This window comes from Drosophila santomea, chromosome 3R, assembly GCF_016746245.2.
Source record: "Drosophila santomea strain STO CAGO 1482 chromosome 3R, Prin_Dsan_1.1, whole genome shotgun sequence".
Classification (NCBI taxonomy): Eukaryota; Metazoa; Arthropoda; class Insecta; order Diptera; family Drosophilidae; genus Drosophila; species Drosophila santomea.
Window position 1 is genome coordinate 20,528,553 of NC_053019.2, and position 18,549 is coordinate 20,547,101.

At 47.5% G+C, this 18,549-nt stretch overlaps 8 protein-coding genes across 10 annotated transcripts; 3 read left to right on the top strand and 5 right to left on the bottom strand.

Moving 5' to 3' along the window:
- Nucleotides 1-91: 91 nt before the first annotated feature.
- On the bottom strand, nucleotides 92-3,687 carry LOC120453079 (protein sel-1 homolog 1). Its single transcript, XM_039637606.2, has 7 exons — nucleotides 2,680-3,687; nucleotides 1,881-2,626; nucleotides 1,630-1,804; nucleotides 1,414-1,562; nucleotides 1,014-1,348; nucleotides 749-953; nucleotides 92-688 (listed from the first exon to the last, which is right to left on the bottom strand). Exons 1-7 carry the CDS (start codon nucleotides 3,125-3,127, stop codon nucleotides 278-280), a joined length of 2,469 nt encoding a protein of 822 aa, XP_039493540.1. The 5' UTR covers nucleotides 3,128-3,687; the 3' UTR covers nucleotides 92-277.
- A 200-nt stretch (nucleotides 3,688-3,887) lies between these two features.
- Nucleotides 3,888-5,157, top strand: LOC120453082 (phosphatidylglycerophosphatase and protein-tyrosine phosphatase 1). Its single transcript, XM_039637609.2, has 4 exons — nucleotides 3,888-4,081; nucleotides 4,325-4,468; nucleotides 4,528-4,845; nucleotides 4,905-5,157. Exons 1-4 carry the CDS (start codon nucleotides 4,070-4,072, stop codon nucleotides 5,031-5,033), a joined length of 603 nt encoding a protein of 200 aa, XP_039493543.1. The 5' UTR covers nucleotides 3,888-4,069; the 3' UTR covers nucleotides 5,034-5,157.
- Nucleotides 5,158-5,174: 17 nt separating this feature from the next.
- LOC120453083 (succinate dehydrogenase [ubiquinone] cytochrome b small subunit, mitochondrial) lies at nucleotides 5,175-6,153 on the bottom strand. The gene is made up of 4 exons (XM_039637610.2): nucleotides 5,996-6,153; nucleotides 5,789-5,904; nucleotides 5,531-5,718; nucleotides 5,175-5,470 (listed from the first exon to the last, which is right to left on the bottom strand). Exons 1-4 carry the CDS (start codon nucleotides 6,036-6,038, stop codon nucleotides 5,269-5,271), a joined length of 549 nt encoding a protein of 182 aa, XP_039493544.1. The 5' UTR covers nucleotides 6,039-6,153; the 3' UTR covers nucleotides 5,175-5,268.
- Nucleotides 6,154-6,279: 126 nt separating this feature from the next.
- On the bottom strand, nucleotides 6,280-8,750 carry LOC120451523. Its single transcript, XM_039635292.1, has 4 exons — nucleotides 8,558-8,750; nucleotides 8,050-8,468; nucleotides 7,161-7,972; nucleotides 6,280-7,102 (listed from the first exon to the last, which is right to left on the bottom strand). Exons 1-4 carry the CDS (start codon nucleotides 8,604-8,606, stop codon nucleotides 6,520-6,522), a joined length of 1,863 nt encoding a protein of 620 aa, XP_039491226.1. The 5' UTR covers nucleotides 8,607-8,750; the 3' UTR covers nucleotides 6,280-6,519.
- Nucleotides 8,751-9,690: 940 nt separating this feature from the next.
- LOC120451524 (lipid storage droplets surface-binding protein 1) lies at nucleotides 9,691-12,215 on the top strand. 2 transcript variants are annotated; one of them, XM_039635293.1, is made up of 8 exons: nucleotides 9,691-9,847; nucleotides 9,915-10,213; nucleotides 10,278-10,488; nucleotides 10,606-10,683; nucleotides 11,030-11,214; nucleotides 11,421-11,611; nucleotides 11,674-11,851; nucleotides 11,917-12,215. In XM_039635293.1, exons 1-8 carry the CDS (start codon nucleotides 9,844-9,846, stop codon nucleotides 12,064-12,066), a joined length of 1,296 nt encoding a protein of 431 aa, XP_039491227.1. In that variant the 5' UTR covers nucleotides 9,691-9,843; the 3' UTR covers nucleotides 12,067-12,215. The 2 variants fall into 2 exon arrangements, with proteins under 2 accessions (XP_039491227.1, XP_039491228.1); XM_039635294.1 differs by lacking the exon at nucleotides 10,606-10,683 and having other exon boundaries at nucleotides 9,692-9,847.
- LOC120451525 (probable oligoribonuclease) lies at nucleotides 12,059-13,076 on the bottom strand. The gene has a single exon (XM_039635295.2). The coding sequence runs from the start codon at nucleotides 12,995-12,997 to the stop codon at nucleotides 12,362-12,364; it is 636 nt and encodes a 211-aa protein (XP_039491229.1). The 5' UTR covers nucleotides 12,998-13,076; the 3' UTR covers nucleotides 12,059-12,361.
- A 259-nt stretch (nucleotides 13,077-13,335) lies between these two features.
- Nucleotides 13,336-14,596, top strand: LOC120450969 (dnaJ homolog subfamily C member 8). Of its 2 annotated transcripts, none has more exons than XM_039634260.1 (3): nucleotides 13,336-13,496; nucleotides 13,631-13,951; nucleotides 14,069-14,596. In XM_039634260.1, exons 1-3 carry the CDS (start codon nucleotides 13,428-13,430, stop codon nucleotides 14,441-14,443), a joined length of 765 nt encoding a protein of 254 aa, XP_039490194.1. In that variant the 5' UTR covers nucleotides 13,336-13,427; the 3' UTR covers nucleotides 14,444-14,596. The 2 variants fall into 2 exon arrangements, with proteins under 2 accessions (XP_039490194.1, XP_039490195.1); XM_039634261.1 differs by having other exon boundaries at nucleotides 13,359-13,496; nucleotides 13,701-13,951.
- On the bottom strand, nucleotides 14,521-18,470 carry LOC120450967 (helicase SKI2W). Its single transcript, XM_039634258.2, has 3 exons — nucleotides 16,059-18,470; nucleotides 14,931-15,998; nucleotides 14,521-14,853 (listed from the first exon to the last, which is right to left on the bottom strand). The coding sequence occupies exons 1-3, from the start codon at nucleotides 18,378-18,380 to the stop codon at nucleotides 14,650-14,652; spliced, it is 3,594 nt and encodes a 1,197-aa protein (XP_039490192.1). The 5' UTR covers nucleotides 18,381-18,470; the 3' UTR covers nucleotides 14,521-14,649.
- Nucleotides 18,471-18,549: the final 79 nt, after the last annotated feature.

Here is an 18,549-nt window from a genome sequence, read left to right on the forward strand (position 1 = left end):
CAAATTAATTTAATTTACTAAAATGGGACGTACTGAAATGGAACCCCAACATGATTTGATGAAAATCTTTTTTAAAATAAACAAAAACATATATCAAATGTCGATCGATTCATTGGTTTATCAGTACAACATTTACATTCTGAGTACGATATTTTTTAAATATCTAAAAAGGTCGGTTTTAGAATTAATAAAAAATATTACATCGGGCGAAATTAGATGATAAATATTTACACGCACACTAATTAACCTAGAGGGATGATTAACCAATTTACTAAGACTAACCAGTGGGATCGAGTGTGTTAGCGCCATCCGGCGCCGCTGATGTCGTGCCACTTCCCCCTTGCGACGCTGCATCGGCACTGGACGCAGTGGTTGCTGAGGTTTCCGTAGAGGAGGACGTGGCCACAGCTGCGTGAGATGAAGCTGTGGCAACAGGTGTGGCTCCCACTCCAGCGACACCTTCGACCACTCCGGCGACAGCAGCTGCTTCCGCGCCAACCGGAGCCAGGTTAACTGGCGCAGCAGCAATGTCATCTGCAGCTGGCTGTTGTGCCGGCAGATCCGGCTGCTGGAATGGGCGCCTCATATACATGATGATGCCCAACAGGAGAGTCAGAACCGTGATCATGTACAAGTCCCAATTGGCAGCAATGTTTTCATCCATGTAAAAGATAAACCTATAAGGTGACTAAAGGGGAACAACATCAAAAACATAGTCCACAGTTTTTCCAAAGGATCGGATAATTACCTCCTTGATTGATTCAATCGTGGCGAGCATTTGTAGCTTAAAAAGCGCAATGGCCACAGGCACTTTGGCGTCCGAATTGGTTTCGGCAGCCAAATCGTATAGTCTCTTTGCCAGATGCCAGTCCTTCTTCATTCCGAGCCCTTGCTCGTGCATGTAACCCAAATTAAACATGGCTTGGGCATTATATTGCTGCTCTGAGGCTTTCCTGTGGTGATTGGTTCAGTCATAAGTCGCTCCAACAATTGTAAATTTATTTCAAACCAACCTGTAAAGGGCAGCGGCGGTTTCGAAGTCCTCCGAAGTTCCCCAACCGTAGTAATAGTAATCGCCCAGCTTGACTTGAGCCGCAGAGTAGCCCTGTCCGGCTGCCCGTTTCCAGTAATAGAAGGCACGAATCAGATCTTCGTGGCGATCGTTAAACACATGCACCTCCTTGCGGTCTAGTAAAAAGGCGGCATTACTTTGAGCCACCTCATAGCCCACTTCGGCCATCAACGAGTACTGCATGTAGGCTTTGTCGATACGGTTCTCTTTATAGTCGCTATAGGCGTGCATCAATCGGCTGCTCCAACGTCCACGCTCTGACACGGTCTTGAAGAACTGGAATTTACAAATACGAAACGGGTTAGAAAATAATTAACATATTAACTGAGCAATAAACTTACTTCTACCGCTGCTGGACATGAACGCAGCATTCCCATACCGTAGGCATTCATAACTCCCAGATTGTAATAGGCTAACACATGACCTGATTGAGTGGCCAAATTGTAGTACTTAAAAGCTAGCTTGTAATCGGTTTTAACGCCATCGCCAGCTGAAAAAGTTATATATTTGATGGTTCTTCGAAACCTAATCATTAAAAAGAAGTTTCATTCACTTACTGAAATACATATTGCCTAGCTGCAGTTGCCCATCAACCCAACCTTGATCAGCCGCCTGAGTGAAATAGGATAAAGCCTTGATGGAGTCCTTGGGCACCCCTAATCCCTTCAGATACATGAGGCCCAGTCCGCTTTGGCCGACTGGATCCCCCATTTCAGCGGCCTTGGAGAAGTACTGAGAAAAAAAATAACACATATAAAAAATATACATTTATATAAAACTGTTCTACTGTTATAAATGTTATACGCACCTTAAATGCTGCATCATTATCGGCCTTGATTTGATCACTTCCTTCCAGATAAAGCTTGCCCAAAAACGCGAAGCCAACTGCATTACCCGCAGTGGCGGCCAGTGAGAAATATTCCAAAGCCTTTTGGTGATCCTGCTGGGTGACCTTGCCGCCCTGGTAATACAACTGACCCAATCCCACCTGAGACTGAATGTCGCCTTTGTCGGCCAGAAGTTTGTAATAGTCGACAATCTCAGTTTCAGGACTGCCGGGATTCTCTAGGTCGTCCAGCAGTCTCACCCGATGAACAACCGGCCCATTGGCGAAGGTTATTTTGGAAGCCACTTTCTTGGCTACTCGCTTGTACTGGATCAGTGCCTTCTCACAGCTAATGGGCACATTGATGCCATACAGATAGCGATAACCCATGGCCATTTGGGCCAGAGTATTATCACCGGCGGCAGCCAGGTTATAGTGGATCAGTGCCAGGGGCTGGCTTACATTTTTACCGCCAACGCCAGCCGAATAAAGGAATCCCAGACCCATGTGTGCCTCTGGGACACCTTCGTTGGCCAGACTCTCAAACTCATCGGCAGCATGGTTGAAATCAAAGTCCATCCAGTGACCCAGTAGGACGGCCCAGGCTAGTTCCGCCCTAGCCTTGAGGTGATTTAAGGCAGCAGCCTTCTTAAGCAGAACGAAGGCTACCCGTTTATCCGTGCTTGGCTTGGCCAACATGTCCATGGCGTTGTCGTACACGGTTTGAGCTACGAGTATCGTAATCAGCAAGTGCATAACAAATAAATCAATGCCCACTTACCTTCTATCTGCTCTGGGGTAAGCTCTAACGCTTCAGTTGGCTGGCGTTTGGCTTCGATGCGTTTGATCTCAGCTTTTAGCTTTTCCTGCTTCATCAGACTTTCGTTCCACAGGTGATCGAGCAGGTATGCCGGCATGACCTTCGTCCTGGGAGCAAATTCCGTGGACTCCTTGGGCTTGGCTGACTTGCGTTCGTTACTTTCCGACGGAACCCGTGACTCTGACTCCGCCGTGGTCACCTCCTCGGCCTCCGCCTGGGTGGAGGGCTCATTGGGCAGTGTTGGCGTGGCTGTCCCCGTGCCCAAGCCTGTTCCAGTACCCGTACCTGTGGCCGTGGCAGAGCCCAGACTGTTGCCAGTGGCTTCAGTGTTGGGCCCTTGGAGCTCCTCCGCCCGCAGCTGCCAGGCGAGGAGCAGTGCCAGCAGGCACATCCAACTGTTGGCCTTCATCGTCGCCTATCTGCTTGCTCGATGGCAATGTGGAGGTCTAAGATGTACAACGGCAATTTTGATCTTCGCCTTTGCTGCGTCTATATGGTGCTCTTCCACTTCTGACGTGTTGTGTTATTTACTTTCTTCTTGGGGCGCAGGGTAAGCAAAGTGCTTGGATTGCTTTTTCTCGGCGCATTCGTTGGACTTACTGGTAGCTCATTTTGGCCACCTCGACGTGGTGGTGGTTGGAATGCCTTGGTTGTCTTTCCTTAATTTTTCACACGTAAGATTCTTTTTTAATCTTTTTTTGTTGCAATGTTTAGTGCTGTGAACGGGCCGACGTTTGTGTGCTAGTGTTGCAAAGCACCGCGTTAAAAACAGTCGTTTCCAGGGGCGTCTCCAAAAATATTTGGGGCTACAATTGCAGCGGTTTTATCACTGGGAAAGCATATACTTAGTGGTACAAAACTCGAAGAAGGCGTATTAATATTTAGTCAGGATGATATCAAAATGCAAGCGCAACTTTTTTTATTATTACAAATCAAATTACAATATTACAATTTGCTTAATACCAACGGTAAAACATTAAATTTTTCAAATATATTTTTAAAACATTTCTACTTTTTAACATATTTTGGCACCAAAATGTGGAAATTATGCTAAGCTATTATTTCCCGGGCATCTGCGATTAGTAAATACCCTAAAATGTGCCCCCATATTTTAAGTGTATCCCGAAAAATTCCCGGGGCTTCCTAGCTACGCCCCTGGCTTTTCCGCCTGTTGTTTCGTTATGCAAAGGAAAGCACAGATTTAACAGAAGGAAATCTGAATTGGAGCTGTTGACGCGCGCTCGAAGGTGATAATTCGGAGCGGGACTAATTAGAATAAGAGGAAGATTTCCGCTTGTGTGAATCACCAGTTTTTGTCTCGTCCAATCCCGTCAGCCTCAGAGCAGCCGGCATGGAGATGAGTGTAAGTAGAAGCTGCGCCCTGCGTGCCAGACACCCAGACTCAAAAAGTCACAGCCCAAAACCGAATTTAAAATCGAAACCAGTTCCAAACCGCGCTTCAACCGAGTCAGTCGCACAGCGAATCACTCTTCGAGCTCAGCCGTTTGTGCTGGTGAAAGTTACAGCTGTTGCTTTGCCCCGCTGACCCAGTACTTGCCACCTGTCCCCCGATTCCTAATCCTCCGACGGACACCTGTTATTCCAGGCTGCCATGTTCGCACGTGTGTCCTTCTACCCCACCCTGCTGTACAATGTCCTGATGGAGAAGGCCTCGGCCAGGAATTGGTACGATCGCATTGATGAGCATGTGATACTGGGAGCCCTGCCCTTTCGCAGCCAGGCCAATGACGTAAGTAGCCCTGCAAAACCAAGCCAAGAATCCTTCATAATCCTTGTTCAATCGCTCAGCTCATTGAAAAGGAGAACATGAAGGCGGTGGTATCGATGAACGAGGACTACGAGCTGACCGCCTTCTCCAACAACACGGAGAAGTGGCGGAAGCTGGGCATTGAGTTTTTGCAACTGGCCACCACCGACATTTTTGAGTCGCCCAACCAGGAAAAGCTCTTCCGCGGCGTGGAGTTCATAAACAAGTTCCTGCCACTCAAGCAGAGGATTGGCGGTCTGAGTTCCTCTTACCAGCCGGAGAACGTGGGTTCCGTCTATGTGCACTGCAAGGCGGGTAGGACGCGAAGTGCTACTTTGGTGGGATGCTACCTAATGATGGTGGGTTAATCATCCATTTGCACAAAGTTCTATAAATGCTGACAACTTTTACTTTGCAGAAGAACGGCTGGACTCCGGATCAGGCAGTAGACCACATGCGTCAGTGCCGACCGCACATTCTGCTGCACACCAAACAATGGGATGCCCTTCGGTTATTCTACACAAACAATGTGCAGGCCAAGTCATGACCAAAACTGGACAATAGCCCAAATTTATTGTTTACAGTAGATTACCATACGTAACAAAGGTGGTGCCCGTTGCCCAACTGTTTTAGTGCTGATTTTCTTGTTGAATATATAATTTTGTACAAAACCCTCTCTGTGCAGCTGTGACTTTTTACAATTCTTTATTTAATGCTTATCGCGAAACTAAGAATAAATAACTGGTGTTTCGTGGTTCGTCAACTGGTTGCTCCGTTGACATTTAAGCCTTCTGTGTATCCTTGCCCTTGATGGCCCAGAATCGCTTGATGCCATTGGCCAGACCCACATCGTTCTGGATGAAGTAGAAAAGGCCACCCAGTGCGGCCACCGAGATGATGATCAGCGCAATGTGGGCTACCTTGGGCAGGACGTTTCCAACGACAGATGGCCGCATGTAGTCCACTACCATGGCCTCAACACCCCTGTTTTGGTTAATAAGGAAAATATTAATAATAGTTTGATTTTACTTTGGGATATCTTACCAGTGGGTGTGGATGACGACGGAGATGGCCAAAAGAGCGTCCAAGACCTGGGATGGAGCTATGAAGGCAGCTGGAATGACGGCCAACAGGCCGGCGGACACAATCCGCTCCACAGTCCAGAGGAGGGTGTGACTGGATCCAGCGGCAGCCATACGAGGTGCACTCACGGAGATCTCGCGCACGACGGGCTGCATAAGCGTCGGGGATTACTATTTAGTATAAGCAGCCACCACTAAATTTTCAACTCCAAACACTCACCGCTGCAATCTTGGCCACGGCAAGGGGCTGGACCACCGCCTTTCGCTGAACATTGGCCACCAGGGTGGAGTAGCTCTTCAGGGGCGTGATGCGAGCCGACTTAACAATATTTGCGGCTAATTGGGATACCAACAAACGGTTTGGTTATATAATGAAAGCTGTTTTGCGACCAATAGTAAGGCAATTGGCCATCCCGTGGGTCCTTACCATTGCAACGAACAGCGCTACGCAGGAGCAACGAGAGGGTCATGTTGGGATGTGTAAGAATTGAGAATTTTCAGCTCAAAATAAAAATTCTTTGCTCCGTTCGGTTTGGGCCGATTTGTTTAAAAAATTACACAACACTGTTTAAAGTGTAGTCAGCTGTCATCGATTTCTTATCGTTAACAGTAGCGGGCAAAATATCGACACAGTATATAAGAGGGAAGCCCCTTTAAATATTTGTATATTAAGAATGAAAAAATTTTTTATAAATATTAAGAAAACATAAATTTAGGTCGAGGCATTTATTTAGCTGCTTTATTTATTTGCACAAAACATTTGAGATACGTTTGGGACGGAATGGCTGTTACTAGTACAAATTGTCATGATCTTACAAACTAATTTTAAAATTTGCTTAAGACTTTCTAAAATTCGCATTCTAAGGCACGCAATTGCTCCTAAGTCATTTTTGTTGGTTGAAAATATTTGTAAATTTCGTTGGATGGAATCGTTAAAAAATACTTGTGATCTTAGTAAGCTACTAAACTCCTAACCAGGACTAAGGCCACGATAACGAGACCAGTCAGCTGTGAATTGAGTGTCGCTGCTCCTGCTCGGTAAAAGTCCCAGTCGAATATGATGTTGGAGGCATCCGACGGCTTCCAAGGGTTCAATCCGTCATCAAAGTACATGGGACAGTCGTCGCGCTCCCTTTCGTACTCCACGGCATCGATGGCAACGGCGGCACCCTCCGAGTGGTTCCACGAGGTCACGTCCTGCTCCAGTTTGCAGAATGCACCCACAGCCTGCGACATGAGGACACGGTTGAGGTCAGCGCGCTGATAGACCCAGCAGCGATACTTGGATAGCGGATCCAGATCGTCGTAGGTGATCAGGTAGGACTTGAGGTTCTCCTTCCAGAAGCCAATGCACTTCATGCGGTAATCGGGGTCACTGTAGATATCAACAGGACGACCCAAATGATCCACCGACAGGCAGTAGTTTTCATCCACCGCCAATTCCTTTTGATCAGTATCGCAAACCGACAAATCCGAGATGTTCTGCTTGCAATGGATATCGGGACGCGGACTCAAAGTGACACCACCAAGGATTCTGTAAGGTATACACATTAATTATATGTTTCATGTTACATTCGGAAAACAAAACAAACCTCGTTCTAAATGGATGCTCTCCTCGCTGCGTAAAGTTGAATTTTCCCGCAACGGGGCAACGAACAGGCACAGGATTTCGGGCAAGAAACAGGTCATATTTCCATGCCTCCGAGTTGGGGAACTGTACCCAGGAGCAGACTGTACTGAAATCGTCCTTGATCACAGCCAAACCCTTGCGGTAGCGAATAATGTTGTGGTGGCGGGGCATAAAGTCAAAACACACATAATCTTTCTGGCAACCGTCGACGGTGAGGCGGGCCATCATTACACGATTACCTCGTCGCTCTCGGCAAACATAGATGGTCTTTCGGTATCGAGCCTTATCCGGATAGTACGTCTCGTTGATGTGGGTCTCACTGATCGAGACATCGGCATCAATGTTGGCAGTGTTCACCCATTCGCCGCTAAAGTTTTGGGGTAGCGTGCAACCGGGTTCCACAAACTCGGCCTTCACGGGCGTCAGCTTCAGACGCTCCGGAGAGGTTTCTGGCGTCTTCAGTGTGTTACACTCGGCCGTAATGGAAACGCCCACGTACAGATCGTCATCACGATTCTTGAGGAAGCAGCGGTACTTCTCATCCTTACGCGATTCCTTCGTATTGGCGACGGCAAAGTAGTGATTCTTGCCCACAAACCAATCGCCCAGGCAGCTGAACTCCACGGTACCAGTAAATGTGCCCTCCATACCCTCGCACTGCTGGTAGGTGACGTTGAACTTCTGGTTCTGGATAAGGAACTGGGTTCCCGCCGTTTGACAGGACTGAATGCGAGCATCAGGCTTATCACATACGCCCGTGAATCGGAAACGGTTCTGTAATGAATATTCGACACAAGATTAATTATTTGATCAAATCACCATATAAATCCACCCCCAAAATGTTAACTAACCTGGTACGTAAAGTGCCACACTCCCTCAAGCGACGAACGGCAGTTGATGGGCACAAAGTTCTCGTTAAAGAGGGTGATCAGCTGCTGGTCATCCTTAACACCACGACACACATAGTCCACGGTGGGTTCCTGTCCAGCTGGTATGCCCACGCAGGGTCCCTCAAATTTTTCGAACACATTGAGGGTGCGGATAATGGTTCTGACACAGTGGTAGCAGTCCTTGGATCGCTCCTTGAAGACAAATGAGTACTCGTCGCCCTTGTGGCGCATGTAGTTGATGCAGTAGCCTCGGCTGGACATCGAGGTGGCGTCGATCACCGTCAGCGTGGGCAGGCCCGTTTCCCAGGAGAACCATGATCCCTGCAGGATCTTTGGTATGATGCAGTTGTCCTTCTGCACCAGGTTGTACTGGCCGAGAGCTGTGAAATGGACGAGCGTTAGTTTCGGGTGGCCAATTCACATGATTCACTTGGAGCCTTGGGTGTGGCTTGGGAATCGCATCACTAACCTGAGCCCATAAAGCCCGCCAGACAGATAGCTGCCAGGTAATAATGCATTGCGTGTTTGGTGTCCTCAGAACTAACAACTTAACATATTTATTACAATTTACGATAAAATGGAAGCAACCAATGGCGGTTTTAGTCCGAAACAATGCCTAAACACGCAACAAACACCAGTTACCAATAATAGGCAGAGCCAACTTTATTAGCACTGGCTTTAACGAAGAGTAAACTGTACAGCACTGGCTGATAACTATTAATCGACTGTTTACGGAATCGAGCGTTACTTTTTTAACTTCAAAATTTTAGATGTATTAAAATCACATATATCCTTTTAGGAGTTTTCCTGTATAATATGGGATCAAGTTTCTGTTGAATATGCTCTGTTTATACATAATAACTACTTCGATGTATAAAATAATTCATAGAAATATATAATATCAACTCTTTTATGAGTTCTACTGGAGAAAAATCATATACTATTAAAACGCTTTTTAGACTTACTCTATAATCTTAATGACACGTACTCAGACAACAAAGAGCTGTAAAAGATTAACCCAAACACACAATTTGTAATGAAACTGATGATTACTTTTTTACATTTTTCATTAGCACTTTTTGAGCGATTACATTCACATTGTAGTTTATCTCAAATCAAATGGGAATAGTAGATATTTTATTACCCGATACCTAATCATAATAATTGAGCCTTATTTATAATAAATTTTTTTTGCATATGCCTATAACATCCGTTTCCACTTGAATACGCTTTGGTAATCGAGGGTTAATGGTAATTGAGTCTGGAGCCCCAGAAACGAGCACATCGAACCCGAGCAAGAACGCCCCCGCAATTATTCAGCGGACTGCAGTTTGAACCTTTTCGTCACTTGCTCGGAATTAGCACAAAATGGTTCGTTATTACCGCAGCTAATCGGGTCATTTATGGTGCGATTATGATCGCAGTACAGATATTCCGGGAATGTGATTCACATGCACGGAGTTCCTAAGCTGCAGTCCCCATCTAGTACGTTCGAACTTTGGAGCCCCACACTAGTGCGAATGGCGTGTTTGCTGATAAGTCCGGCGGAGCGTCTAGGTGAACGGTGTTTGTGCCTCCATCCACGTCTTATCTGCTGGCAAAGGTCAGCTTGGACTCCGAGCATGATCGGCGATTTGGGGAACCAAGTCTATATGGTAGCTGCTCGATCGGAGGCCTGCCAGTATCAATTGAGCCGGCGACAGCAACAGTTCTCTCGCATCTAATCCGAATCTTCCCGTGAAATCCCAAACACAAATGGGTTAGTGACACGCGCTGTCTGAAAGTGTTATTCCCCCTTTAATAATACGATTTTTAAATCTAACCAGCAACTGCAACCAGCGGCAGTGGACTCCATCTGGAGGCCATCGATCGCATCGGATCCATTCCCCTGGTGGAATCCAGTGTGAAGCGCGTGGAGACCATCTACGACAAGGTGAAGAACAACAACAGGCTATTCTCCTGGTACTTTGAGACCGCAGAGGCCACCATTACGGCCGCCTACGAAACCATCCAGCCGGCGGTCAAGCTCTTTGAGCCATCCATTCAGCGCCTGGACAACGTGATGTGCAAGAGCCTGGACATCCTGGAACAGCGCATTCCACTGGTCTATCTGCCGCCTGAAATGGTAAGTAGTCGGTCGGTAACTCGCATCCATTCGCTGACAAAAGGGCATCCTTCTCTGTTTGAAGATGTACTGGAACACCAAGGAGTACATGTCCGATCACCTGGTGCGTCCGGTTCTGAAGCGCGCCGATTCCGTCAAGCAAATCGGCAATGCTGTCCTGGAGAGCCCACTTACCCACTATGCAGCGGAGCGCATTGATGGCGCCTTCACAGCCGGCGATAAGTTCGTGGACAAGTACCTGGTGCCCATCCAAACGGATCAGGATCAGACCGATGGTGAGTGATGGGGATTACGCCACATAATCTTCTATTGCCAGTGGGGATTTTTTACTTTGCATAGTTTAATGAAGATCTCGTACTAAACTAACTTTTTATAATTCGAAATTGTTGTAGTGAAGAAATTGGTTTCGGCCCTGAATGATAACTTTTCGCCGATTCGACAACAGTTAAACCGAATGTTTGGCCACAAAAGTTAGTATACAAAATTGCACATTTCTCCTTACAACTAGAGATAATCAAAATCCTAGGATATTAAAGTTTTTGAGAAAAGTGCGTAAATTAAGCGAAAGCAAGTGATTTGAAAAGTCAGCATCCAGGCAAATCACCTCAAGGTGCACTCATCTCATAGTTTATTTATAAATGCCCACGTTGTCGGGAAGGTTATCTCTGGGGAATGGCGGATTCATTGAAACCTCAAGCCAGGGAAAGTAGCGATAAGCTCTGGCCGGGATTTGCTCTCTCCCTCTCCCTTTGCTCTCCTAATATATAAGACATAAACCGAGTGCGCACTCACTTATGCCGAGTATCCGCCTTGCAGCCCCACAGGAGGATGATAACGATGCTGTGCCGGATGAGAGGGGTGCCATCAAGGCGATCCATCATGGTCAACGTTTCTCCCGCAAACTGAAGCGACGGCTCACCCAAAGAACCATCGCAGAGGCTCGCGCCCTCAAAAAGCAGAGCAAGGAGGCGATCCACGTGCTCATCTATGCCGCAGAACTGGTTAGTAAAATTCAGTAACCTATTCATTTTGTGTATCATTTGAAAGAACTTTGAGATTACAGTAACCACAATTTGAATTCGTTACGAAAAGTCATGACTATAAAACATTGTGGTTTACTGATATCTAAATACTTTGTCATACCCATCGTTCTTGTTTGTATTCTGGAATTCCGTATATACACCTATAACCGAAACCCATCCTACAGATTGCCACCGATCCAAAGCAGGCCGTTCAAAAGGCCAAGGAACTGTGGGTCTATCTCAGTGCAGATGAACCCGAGAATCAAGCGAGACCCGCCACTCTGGAGCAGTTGATAGTGCTACTGACACGCGAGTCGGCCAGGCGGGTGGTGCACCTGGTGAACTTCAGTGCTCATGTGGCAGCCAATATACCCAGGTTGGTTGCTTCCCCTTCAATCCTTATTTCTCCATGTAAACCCTTACGACAAAATCTTACAGAAACCTGGCACACACAACGACAGAGGTGGCCCACCAAATCATCTATATCAACCACCGCATTATCACAATCTCCCGGCTGGACAAGGTTAAAACCATTTCGAAAGAGGAAGCTGAATCTCTCTTCAAGCGCATGCTGGCGTTCTATGGTAACCTGCAAGGCCTGACCAATGCCTACCTGGTAAGAAAGGACTCGAAACTCACTTCCAGAAGGAAGATCACTATTAACACATGTGCATTCTACAGGAACGCGTGGCCAGCTTTCTATCCGGACGCATGGAAGCCGAGAAGGTGACGGGCAGTGATGGCGGCAATTCCAACCACAGGTCCTCGCGGAGAAGGCAGGAGCCGAACCATTATTCAGCCAGCCACAATAACATCAACGGCGTCTACTAGCATTGAATTCTTTATTGCTATCGTATTCTTATTTCTCATGATAGAGTTCTGTTTCTCCGTGCATATACGGAAAATACAGTGAACGTTCTTGTACATCTATATTTAACAAAATGCATTTGCCAATAATATAAGCTCAACTTCACGTTTTACATTACATGTTTTTTTTTCCCCTTAGTATCGTTTAAGTAAAAATGGGTTTATTCTACTACTTAATGGACTTTTTACATATTGCTAGTACTTTTGTTCACTTACATTGGTTAGTAAAGCATGAGGTATCGAAAGATCTGGACTTGATTTACTTAAAGAAGTTCGCTTTATAGTACTTAAGCTCGTTGATGCTTTCCAGGATGTCGTCCAAGCTGCGATGCGCGAAACTTTTTTTGGGAGCGGTCGTCAGCACTTCGGGACGCCAGCGCCTGGCCAGTTCCTTGATGGTGGACACATCCACGATGCGGTAATGCAGGTAATCATCTACCAATGGCATGAATCTTTTGAGGAATAGTCGGTCCATGTAGACGGAATTCCCGCCGAGCGGACATGCGCGCTTCGGTACGTTCCTTTCGAGATAGGATAGCAATAGATTGGAGGCTTGTTCGGGCTTTACATCTGAGCTCTTGCATCGATCCACAAGACCAGATTTGGAATGGTGTTCCTTGCACCACTCGTTCATCGTGTCGAAGACCTCCTGTGGATGGTTGATGGCAAAGCAGGGTCCCTCGGACTTCACATTCAGGTCCTTGTCCGTAATGATGCAGGACACCTCCAGGATTTGGTCCTTTTCAATGTCCAGCCCGGTCATCTCCAGGTCCATCCACACGATGTCAGTGTCTAAGCCACAGCCGCTGCTCATTGTGCCAGTGGAATTGAAAGCGAAAGAGCCCAAAATTTGCCGGTTCAAAAGCAATCCCACGCGTCGAAGTGAATAAAGCATTTATATCTGTAGCGCAGGTTTCTTTTAAGCGAAATATAACGATGCAGCGGGTACCATGTGTTCGATAACGATAACCAGATGTTATCGCTGCGATAAGAAGTGGTCACATTGCTGAGACATCTTGCAACACTAGAAGGGGGATTCTTGTAATGTTGCAAGGTAATAAATCTAATGTAATACTGTGTTGTACCCAAATAAAAGTGTTTAAAAAAATGCTAAGAATGCAAAATAATTCGAAAAAGCATTATTATTTTGGCCCAACAAAAATTAAATTTGGATTTCATTTAGTGATAACGACTATTGAAGGAGCCATTTTAACTACATCGAACGGTAATTCCCAACACACTGTGCACGGTCACACTGTTGACTTGAGGTTTTTATCAAAAATTGTTGTAGGGAAAACGCAAAAAGGCGTCGTTATTGTTGCAGCATGTCCTCCTCGTCCGCCAGAGACCAACCGGGAACCTCCCAGGACACCTTCGAGGATTTTTACACAGAAGTAAGTGTGGCGGTCGGAACCGCAGGCTCAGCGTTTTGTACTGGGTCGGGCTCCTCCCACGGCAGCCGCTCCGAATAAACTAAACCATTATTATTATATACACTTTAGTAAATGATTTTGTGCCTATATTGCAGGTGAAAGAAATTGAAAAACGTGATTCAGTTTTAACTCCTTCTCAACAAATTGATCGTTTACTTCGTCCAGGTTCAACGTACTTCAATCTCAATCCGTTTGAGGTGCTCCAAATCGAGCCCGAGGTCGAATTGGCGGACATAAAAAAGCGATACCGCACCTTGTCGATCCTCGTCCATCCAGACAAGAATCCCGACAACCAGGAGCGCGCTCAAATGGCATTCGATATTGTGTCGCGTTCCTGGAAAATCCTGGAAAACGAGCTCACGCGCAAAAGGTGTCTGGAGGTGTACGAGGAGGCAAAGGGGCGAACGGATCAAATGGTGAGTTCCAGTTCATCGGATCATTCATCTTTTAGAATAATTGCAAAGCCAATTGTTCTGACACATTTCCTTTATTAACTGTAACTGTATTATAACAATTTGTTCGTTACCTTACAGATTGCAGAGAAGCGCAGAAAGCTTAAAAAAGAGGGTCGGCCAACTGAGCCAATACCCGAGGATGATCCCACCAAGTACAAGCACGCTATCTACGTTATGGTCATGAAGCTGTTTGCCGACATGGAGCGTCGGCGGCAGAAGCTCGACCAGCGCGACCAGGAGGAGCGAAAGCGTAAGCGCGAAACGGAAATCGAGGAGGAGGAGCGGGTAAAGGCGGACCGCGAATGGCAGCAGAACTTTGAGGAGTCCCGCCAGAGCCGGGTGAACAGCTGGCATGATTTTCAGTCGGGTGCCGGCAAGTCAAAGAAAGCCAAGAAACAAAAACATATGACCGGCATGATGGTTCCACCAAAATTTAAGCCCGAATCGCGATAATACAGCTTCCCAGCGCGGCGCTGCTACTCCACTATCGCCAGATCACCTCCGCCTGCCCGCGTCGCGTTGCACATAAATATTTTTACATTTTTTTTATAAGTATCCTTTGGAATTGTAATTGACACGTGCATAAAGTATAGATGTAAGAAATCACATTTCCGTCTCGTCTTTTCCTCCACAATGGATGGCTGCACCATTCCCACCGACTACAGTTCTGTGTACAAGGATGCGGTGAACACAATATCGCGCTTGATAGCCGCCGACGCCTCTTCCATCTTAGACTGCAGTCCAGGATTGCCAATCCGAATGGCAGCCGTTTTAACATCACGCAGGGTTTCGTTCAGTTGCTGTATGCATCGTACAATGATGCCCTCCTGCACGGTGGTCAGTTTCATAATCTCAGCAAAGGGCTGTGAATAAGATTAAATTGGATGGGCATATATGAGATAGGCATGGTCGCGAACTAGAGATATTAAGGGCCTCCTACCTTATTTCTAGCCCATTCGTAGACCACTTCCAAGAGGCCAAAGTTGAGGCGATTATCGCTCTCGATGGCTGCCTGGAAGCGCTGCTCCTCGGCGAGAATAGTATCGTTGATCTGCTCAAAGGCCTCCACGCACTTCTTCATCGCCTCTGGTATTACAGGTTTATCTCGCAACTTTGCCTGGAAGACGAGGCCAGAGAGCAGGGCGGCTATTTCTGCCGGCTCCAGATCGTTGAACATGTTGCATAGAATGAGTTCCGTGATTAGTAGCTCATTTTGGCCCATCTCACAGGCAACTTTTCCCTTAAGCGTAACCTCGTCCAGTTCATCTATGTATTTCAGGGCTCGCAGCACCTGCAGCTTGTTGCAGTAGTCCGGATAGAGGGTCAAATTCTTAGCAGAGTTCTTGAAGCGCAGTTCCTCAATGTGGATCTCCAGCATCCGGCGCTCGTAAACTTTGGCAAACTCTTGCTCGAAACCGGCAATGTTGGTATGGGGCAGCAATTCACCCACCTGACGTCTCAGGTGATCTACGTAGTTAAGCATTGCCAGCTCGCTGTCAGCACTCACGACTATCTCCTTGGACAGATTTACGTATTTGATGTTATCCGCGCTGGCAATGTAACTCTCATTTAGCTGGTTTAGCTCGGTAACGGCCTTGACCACCGATCCACCAGGCGGCGAATCCTTGAACCGCTCCAGCTGCCGCTGCTCCCAATTCCGGATAATCGCGTCTGCATCGACTTTCAATGTGCTCTTGGTGATATTGATAATGTCTATAGCCTTGATGTCCAGCACAGTGTGTCCCCCGATTCCCTCGGGCTGGAAGGTCATGTTCCTCGGCGTCAACGACAGTATTTTGTAGTAGAGCTCGCTTTGCTGGAGGCTGTTGCTATCCTTGGCCTTGAATTGATGATCCAGCACTAGCACCTTATAGATGGTATCCTTGCCCGTGACAGATTTGGTGCTGAGTAGAATGGCCAGTTTGTTGTAGTGCTTGCCCTGCGTAATGACAATGACGCGGCCAACCTTCAGTTCTTTCTGGATCTTGGCTTGTGTTACAATAAATTTCTAAAATAAATTGAAAAGTGAGGTTCATAAAATGTAGTTGCGTTTATATGTAGATCCTACCATGATGCGGTGCTTTTCCTTCCAATACTCGACGGCTTTGTCGTAAAAGTTGACAAGCGGCTGCAGATGTTCGCCGAGATTTGGGAGCATGGCGAACTTGTCTTCGGCCAGGCGAAGTTGCTTCTGCTGCGTAGGCAACTGCAGCTTCTGGTTAAACTCCTTGAAGCTGAACTGCATGATATCCTCCACCTTGATGCTCTCGATGCGCAGACATGTGAGGATTACCGCATAGCGCAGAATGAACTGTGACTGCAGCTTCTCCGGCAGGCCCAGGATCATGGGCCGCAACTCCATTGATGGTGGCACACTGCCCTTGCACATTATGATCGCCGTACCCGTCTCGTCGTGTCCACGCCGTCCAGCTCTGCCGGCCATTTGGATGTATTCGCCCGGTTTCAGGTTACGCATCTCCAGTCCGTCAAACTTTTTGCACGAGTCAAAGACCACAGTGCGTGCGGGCATGTTGACACCCATGGCAAACGTTTCAGTGGCGAAGAGCAGCTTAACTAGCCCATTCTGAAACAGCATCTCCACGATCTCCTTAAGAATGGGCAAGATGCCGCTGTGATGCACCCCGATTCCTCGCTGCAAAGCGTCCTTAAGAATAAGAACCTGCGGAATAGTACGGTCCGGGGGCTTCAGTTTGGCCAGACACTGCAGGAAGAACTTCTGCACGGCACCCTTCTCCTTTTCCGTATTCAGATCCACCGACTGCAGGGCGGCCAAATTGGAGTCACACCGATTGCGGGACAGAGTGAAAGCCACCACTGGCATCTTGTTGTTCCGCTTCAGAAAGTCGATTAGACCAATCCATGTGTACTGCTCCTGCTTGGCATTGATGTGGTTCTTTGACCCAGTTGGGCCGCCTTTGGCTTTGCCCTGCATCTCCTTCTTGCGCTCCACGGCCTTCTCGTAGTTACCCTGTAGATACTTTCCCTGGGCATCCACCAGCAGAAACATGTCATCACGGCTCTTTCCTCCAGCACCAGTATAAAGGAAATGCGTCAGAGGCACTGGCCGTTTTAAAGTGCTGATCACATAGACCTTTCTTTTCTTGGTGCTTCCCACCCAGTCCGCCAATTCCAAGGTATTGGGCACGGTGGCACTCAGCATTATAATGTTTACATGTTCGGGCAGCAGTATGATGACCTCCTCCCAGACATGTCCTCTCTCTGGGTTATTAATATAGTGCACCTCGTCGAAGATCACCCACTCCAGATCCCGTGTGACTTCGCTGCCGCAATACAGCATTGAGCGTAAAATCTCGGTGGTCATGATCAGACAAGAAGCGGTGGGCTCAATCTGCAGGTCGCCTGTGATAAGGCCCACATCCTTGAAGGTCTTTCGGAAGTCGCGGTACTTCTGATTGGACAACGCCTTGATCGGCGATGTGTAGATGGTGCGGGTGAGATCCCGCTTGGATAGGGCGATGGCATATTCAGCTACAACAGTCTTGCCAGCTGACGTGTGGGCTGCAACGAAAACGTACTGGCGTTGTTCCAGCTTGAGAATGGCCTGCTTTTGAAAGACATCCAGTTCGAAGGGAAAATCCATGGCGGGGCACGGTATCTGCTCTTTGAAGTCATTGATGGGTTGGCTAATGTCCACCATTTCGGCCCAGTCGCTCTTAAAGTTCTTCGTGGTGGTAGAAATGTTCAGCACTGGCTTCAGGTCAGCCTTCATGATGTGATCGTCTACATCTTTGAAATCCTCTGAAGGAAGTTGCACGTTCAAATGGTTGGCGCTTTGAGGCGGTCCAGTGGAGCTTGTTCCCTCACTGCGCGTTAGCTTCATCCATTCCTGGACGTCCAAATCCTGCTCGAGGTTCTCTAATAGATCCACGTTACTGGGATCGGCGACCACGGGCGGCAGTGTTACGGACTGTGATTGGGAGAAATCGTAGCCAGAGCTAAAGCCCGGTGGTACCGTTAGCAGCTTGTCCCCCAGCTGAAAGTTTTCGACATCCAGAGCAGCGATCTGCTGGCGCTGCTCATCGAAGCCACCAGGCCAAAAGGGAAAATTGGAGTGGGAGCCACGCGTCGCCTCTTCCAGCAGACCCGGCTCCCGCTGCATGGACATTGAGTTGTTGGCACTGGCGCCCACATCCTCCAGGTCCACTTCCACGAACTCCAGTATCTGGCCACTCTGATCCCGGCGAGGAATCAGCTTGGTGCTTGCCGGACAACGAGGCGCATGCAACAGGCGCAAAGGATCGAATTTGCGGGGCAAAACATCCGGCAGGGGATTGTGGAGGGACAGCTCCGGACGCAGGATATAATTGCGCAGCCGCTCGAGGTTCTCCTCGCCCCTAATCTCACTCATTTTAATAGTTTGTTCCTGGCGAAAATAACTTTGTTTAGCATTTGCCAAAACTCAAGCAGAAAAACAACAAGAGTCGGCTGAAAATGTTTATTGACTGGTCACCCTAAAAATCGAAAAACAGTCGCGTAACGAATTGCGACTACCGCATTGTCCGGTAATATTTAAAGTG

What these genes read in the sequence shown, in the direction of transcription:
- LOC120453079 (XM_039637606.2), bottom strand. Translation starts at nt 3,127, where the DNA reads ATGAAGGCCAACAGTTGGATGTGCCTGCTGGCACTGCTCCTCGCCTGG. An exon ending in CATGTCCAGCAGCGGTAGAA is followed by an intron (nt 1,349 to 1,413) that starts GTAAGTTTATTG and finishes TGTAAATTCCAG; the next exon opens with TTCTTCAAGACCGTGTCAGA. An exon ending in CGATTGAATCAATCAAGGAG is followed by an intron (nt 689 to 748) that starts GTAATTATCCGA and finishes GTTCCCCTTTAG; the next exon opens with TCACCTTATAGGTTTATCTT.
- LOC120453082 (XM_039637609.2), top strand. An exon ending in TTCGCAGCCAGGCCAATGAC is followed by an intron (nt 4,469 to 4,527) that starts GTAAGTAGCCCT and finishes TCAATCGCTCAG; the next exon opens with CTCATTGAAAAGGAGAACAT. An exon ending in TGGGATGCTACCTAATGATG is followed by an intron (nt 4,846 to 4,904) that starts GTGGGTTAATCA and finishes TTTACTTTGCAG; the next exon opens with AAGAACGGCTGGACTCCGGA.
- LOC120453083 (XM_039637610.2), bottom strand. Translation starts at nt 6,038, where the DNA reads ATGACCCTCTCGTTGCTCCTGCGTAGCGCTGTTCGTTGCAATG. An exon ending in CCGTGGCCAAGATTGCAGCG is followed by an intron (nt 5,719 to 5,788) that starts GTGAGTGTTTGG and finishes ACGCTTATGCAG; the next exon opens with CCCGTCGTGCGCGAGATCTC. An exon ending in GTCGTCATCCACACCCACTG is followed by an intron (nt 5,471 to 5,530) that starts GTAAGATATCCC and finishes TAACCAAAACAG; the next exon opens with GGGTGTTGAGGCCATGGTAG.
- LOC120451523 (XM_039635292.1), bottom strand. Translation starts at nt 8,606, where the DNA reads ATGCATTATTACCTGGCAGCTATCTGTCTGGCGGGCTTTATGGGCTCA. An exon ending in TGTGGCACTTTACGTACCAG is followed by an intron (nt 7,973 to 8,049) that starts GTTAGTTAACAT and finishes TATTCATTACAG; the next exon opens with AACCGTTTCCGATTCACGGG. An exon ending in GAGCATCCATTTAGAACGAG is followed by an intron (nt 7,103 to 7,160) that starts GTTTGTTTTGTT and finishes TATACCTTACAG; the next exon opens with AATCCTTGGTGGTGTCACTT.
- LOC120451524 (XM_039635293.1), top strand. An exon ending in TCATCTATGCCGCAGAACTG is followed by an intron (nt 11,215 to 11,420) that starts GTTAGTAAAATT and finishes CCCATCCTACAG; the next exon opens with ATTGCCACCGATCCAAAGCA. An exon ending in GTGGCAGCCAATATACCCAG is followed by an intron (nt 11,612 to 11,673) that starts GTTGGTTGCTTC and finishes AAAATCTTACAG; the next exon opens with AAACCTGGCACACACAACGA.
- LOC120451525 (XM_039635295.2), bottom strand. Translation starts at nt 12,997, where the DNA reads ATGCTTTATTCACTTCGACGCGTGGGATTGCTTTTGAACCGGCAAATT.
- LOC120450969 (XM_039634260.1), top strand. Translation starts at nt 13,428, where the DNA reads ATGTCCTCCTCGTCCGCCAGAGACCAACCGGGAACCTCCCAGGACACC. An exon ending in TCGAGGATTTTTACACAGAA is followed by an intron (nt 13,497 to 13,630) that starts GTAAGTGTGGCG and finishes CCTATATTGCAG; the next exon opens with GTGAAAGAAATTGAAAAACG. An exon ending in AGGGGCGAACGGATCAAATG is followed by an intron (nt 13,952 to 14,068) that starts GTGAGTTCCAGT and finishes GTTACCTTACAG; the next exon opens with ATTGCAGAGAAGCGCAGAAA.
- LOC120450967 (XM_039634258.2), bottom strand. Translation starts at nt 18,380, where the DNA reads ATGAGTGAGATTAGGGGCGAGGAGAACCTCGAGCGGCTGCGCAATTAT. An exon ending in AGGAAAAGCACCGCATCATG is followed by an intron (nt 15,999 to 16,058) that starts GTAGGATCTACA and finishes AATTTATTTTAG; the next exon opens with AAATTTATTGTAACACAAGC. An exon ending in ACGAATGGGCTAGAAATAAG is followed by an intron (nt 14,854 to 14,930) that starts GTAGGAGGCCCT and finishes TCTTATTCACAG; the next exon opens with CCCTTTGCTGAGATTATGAA.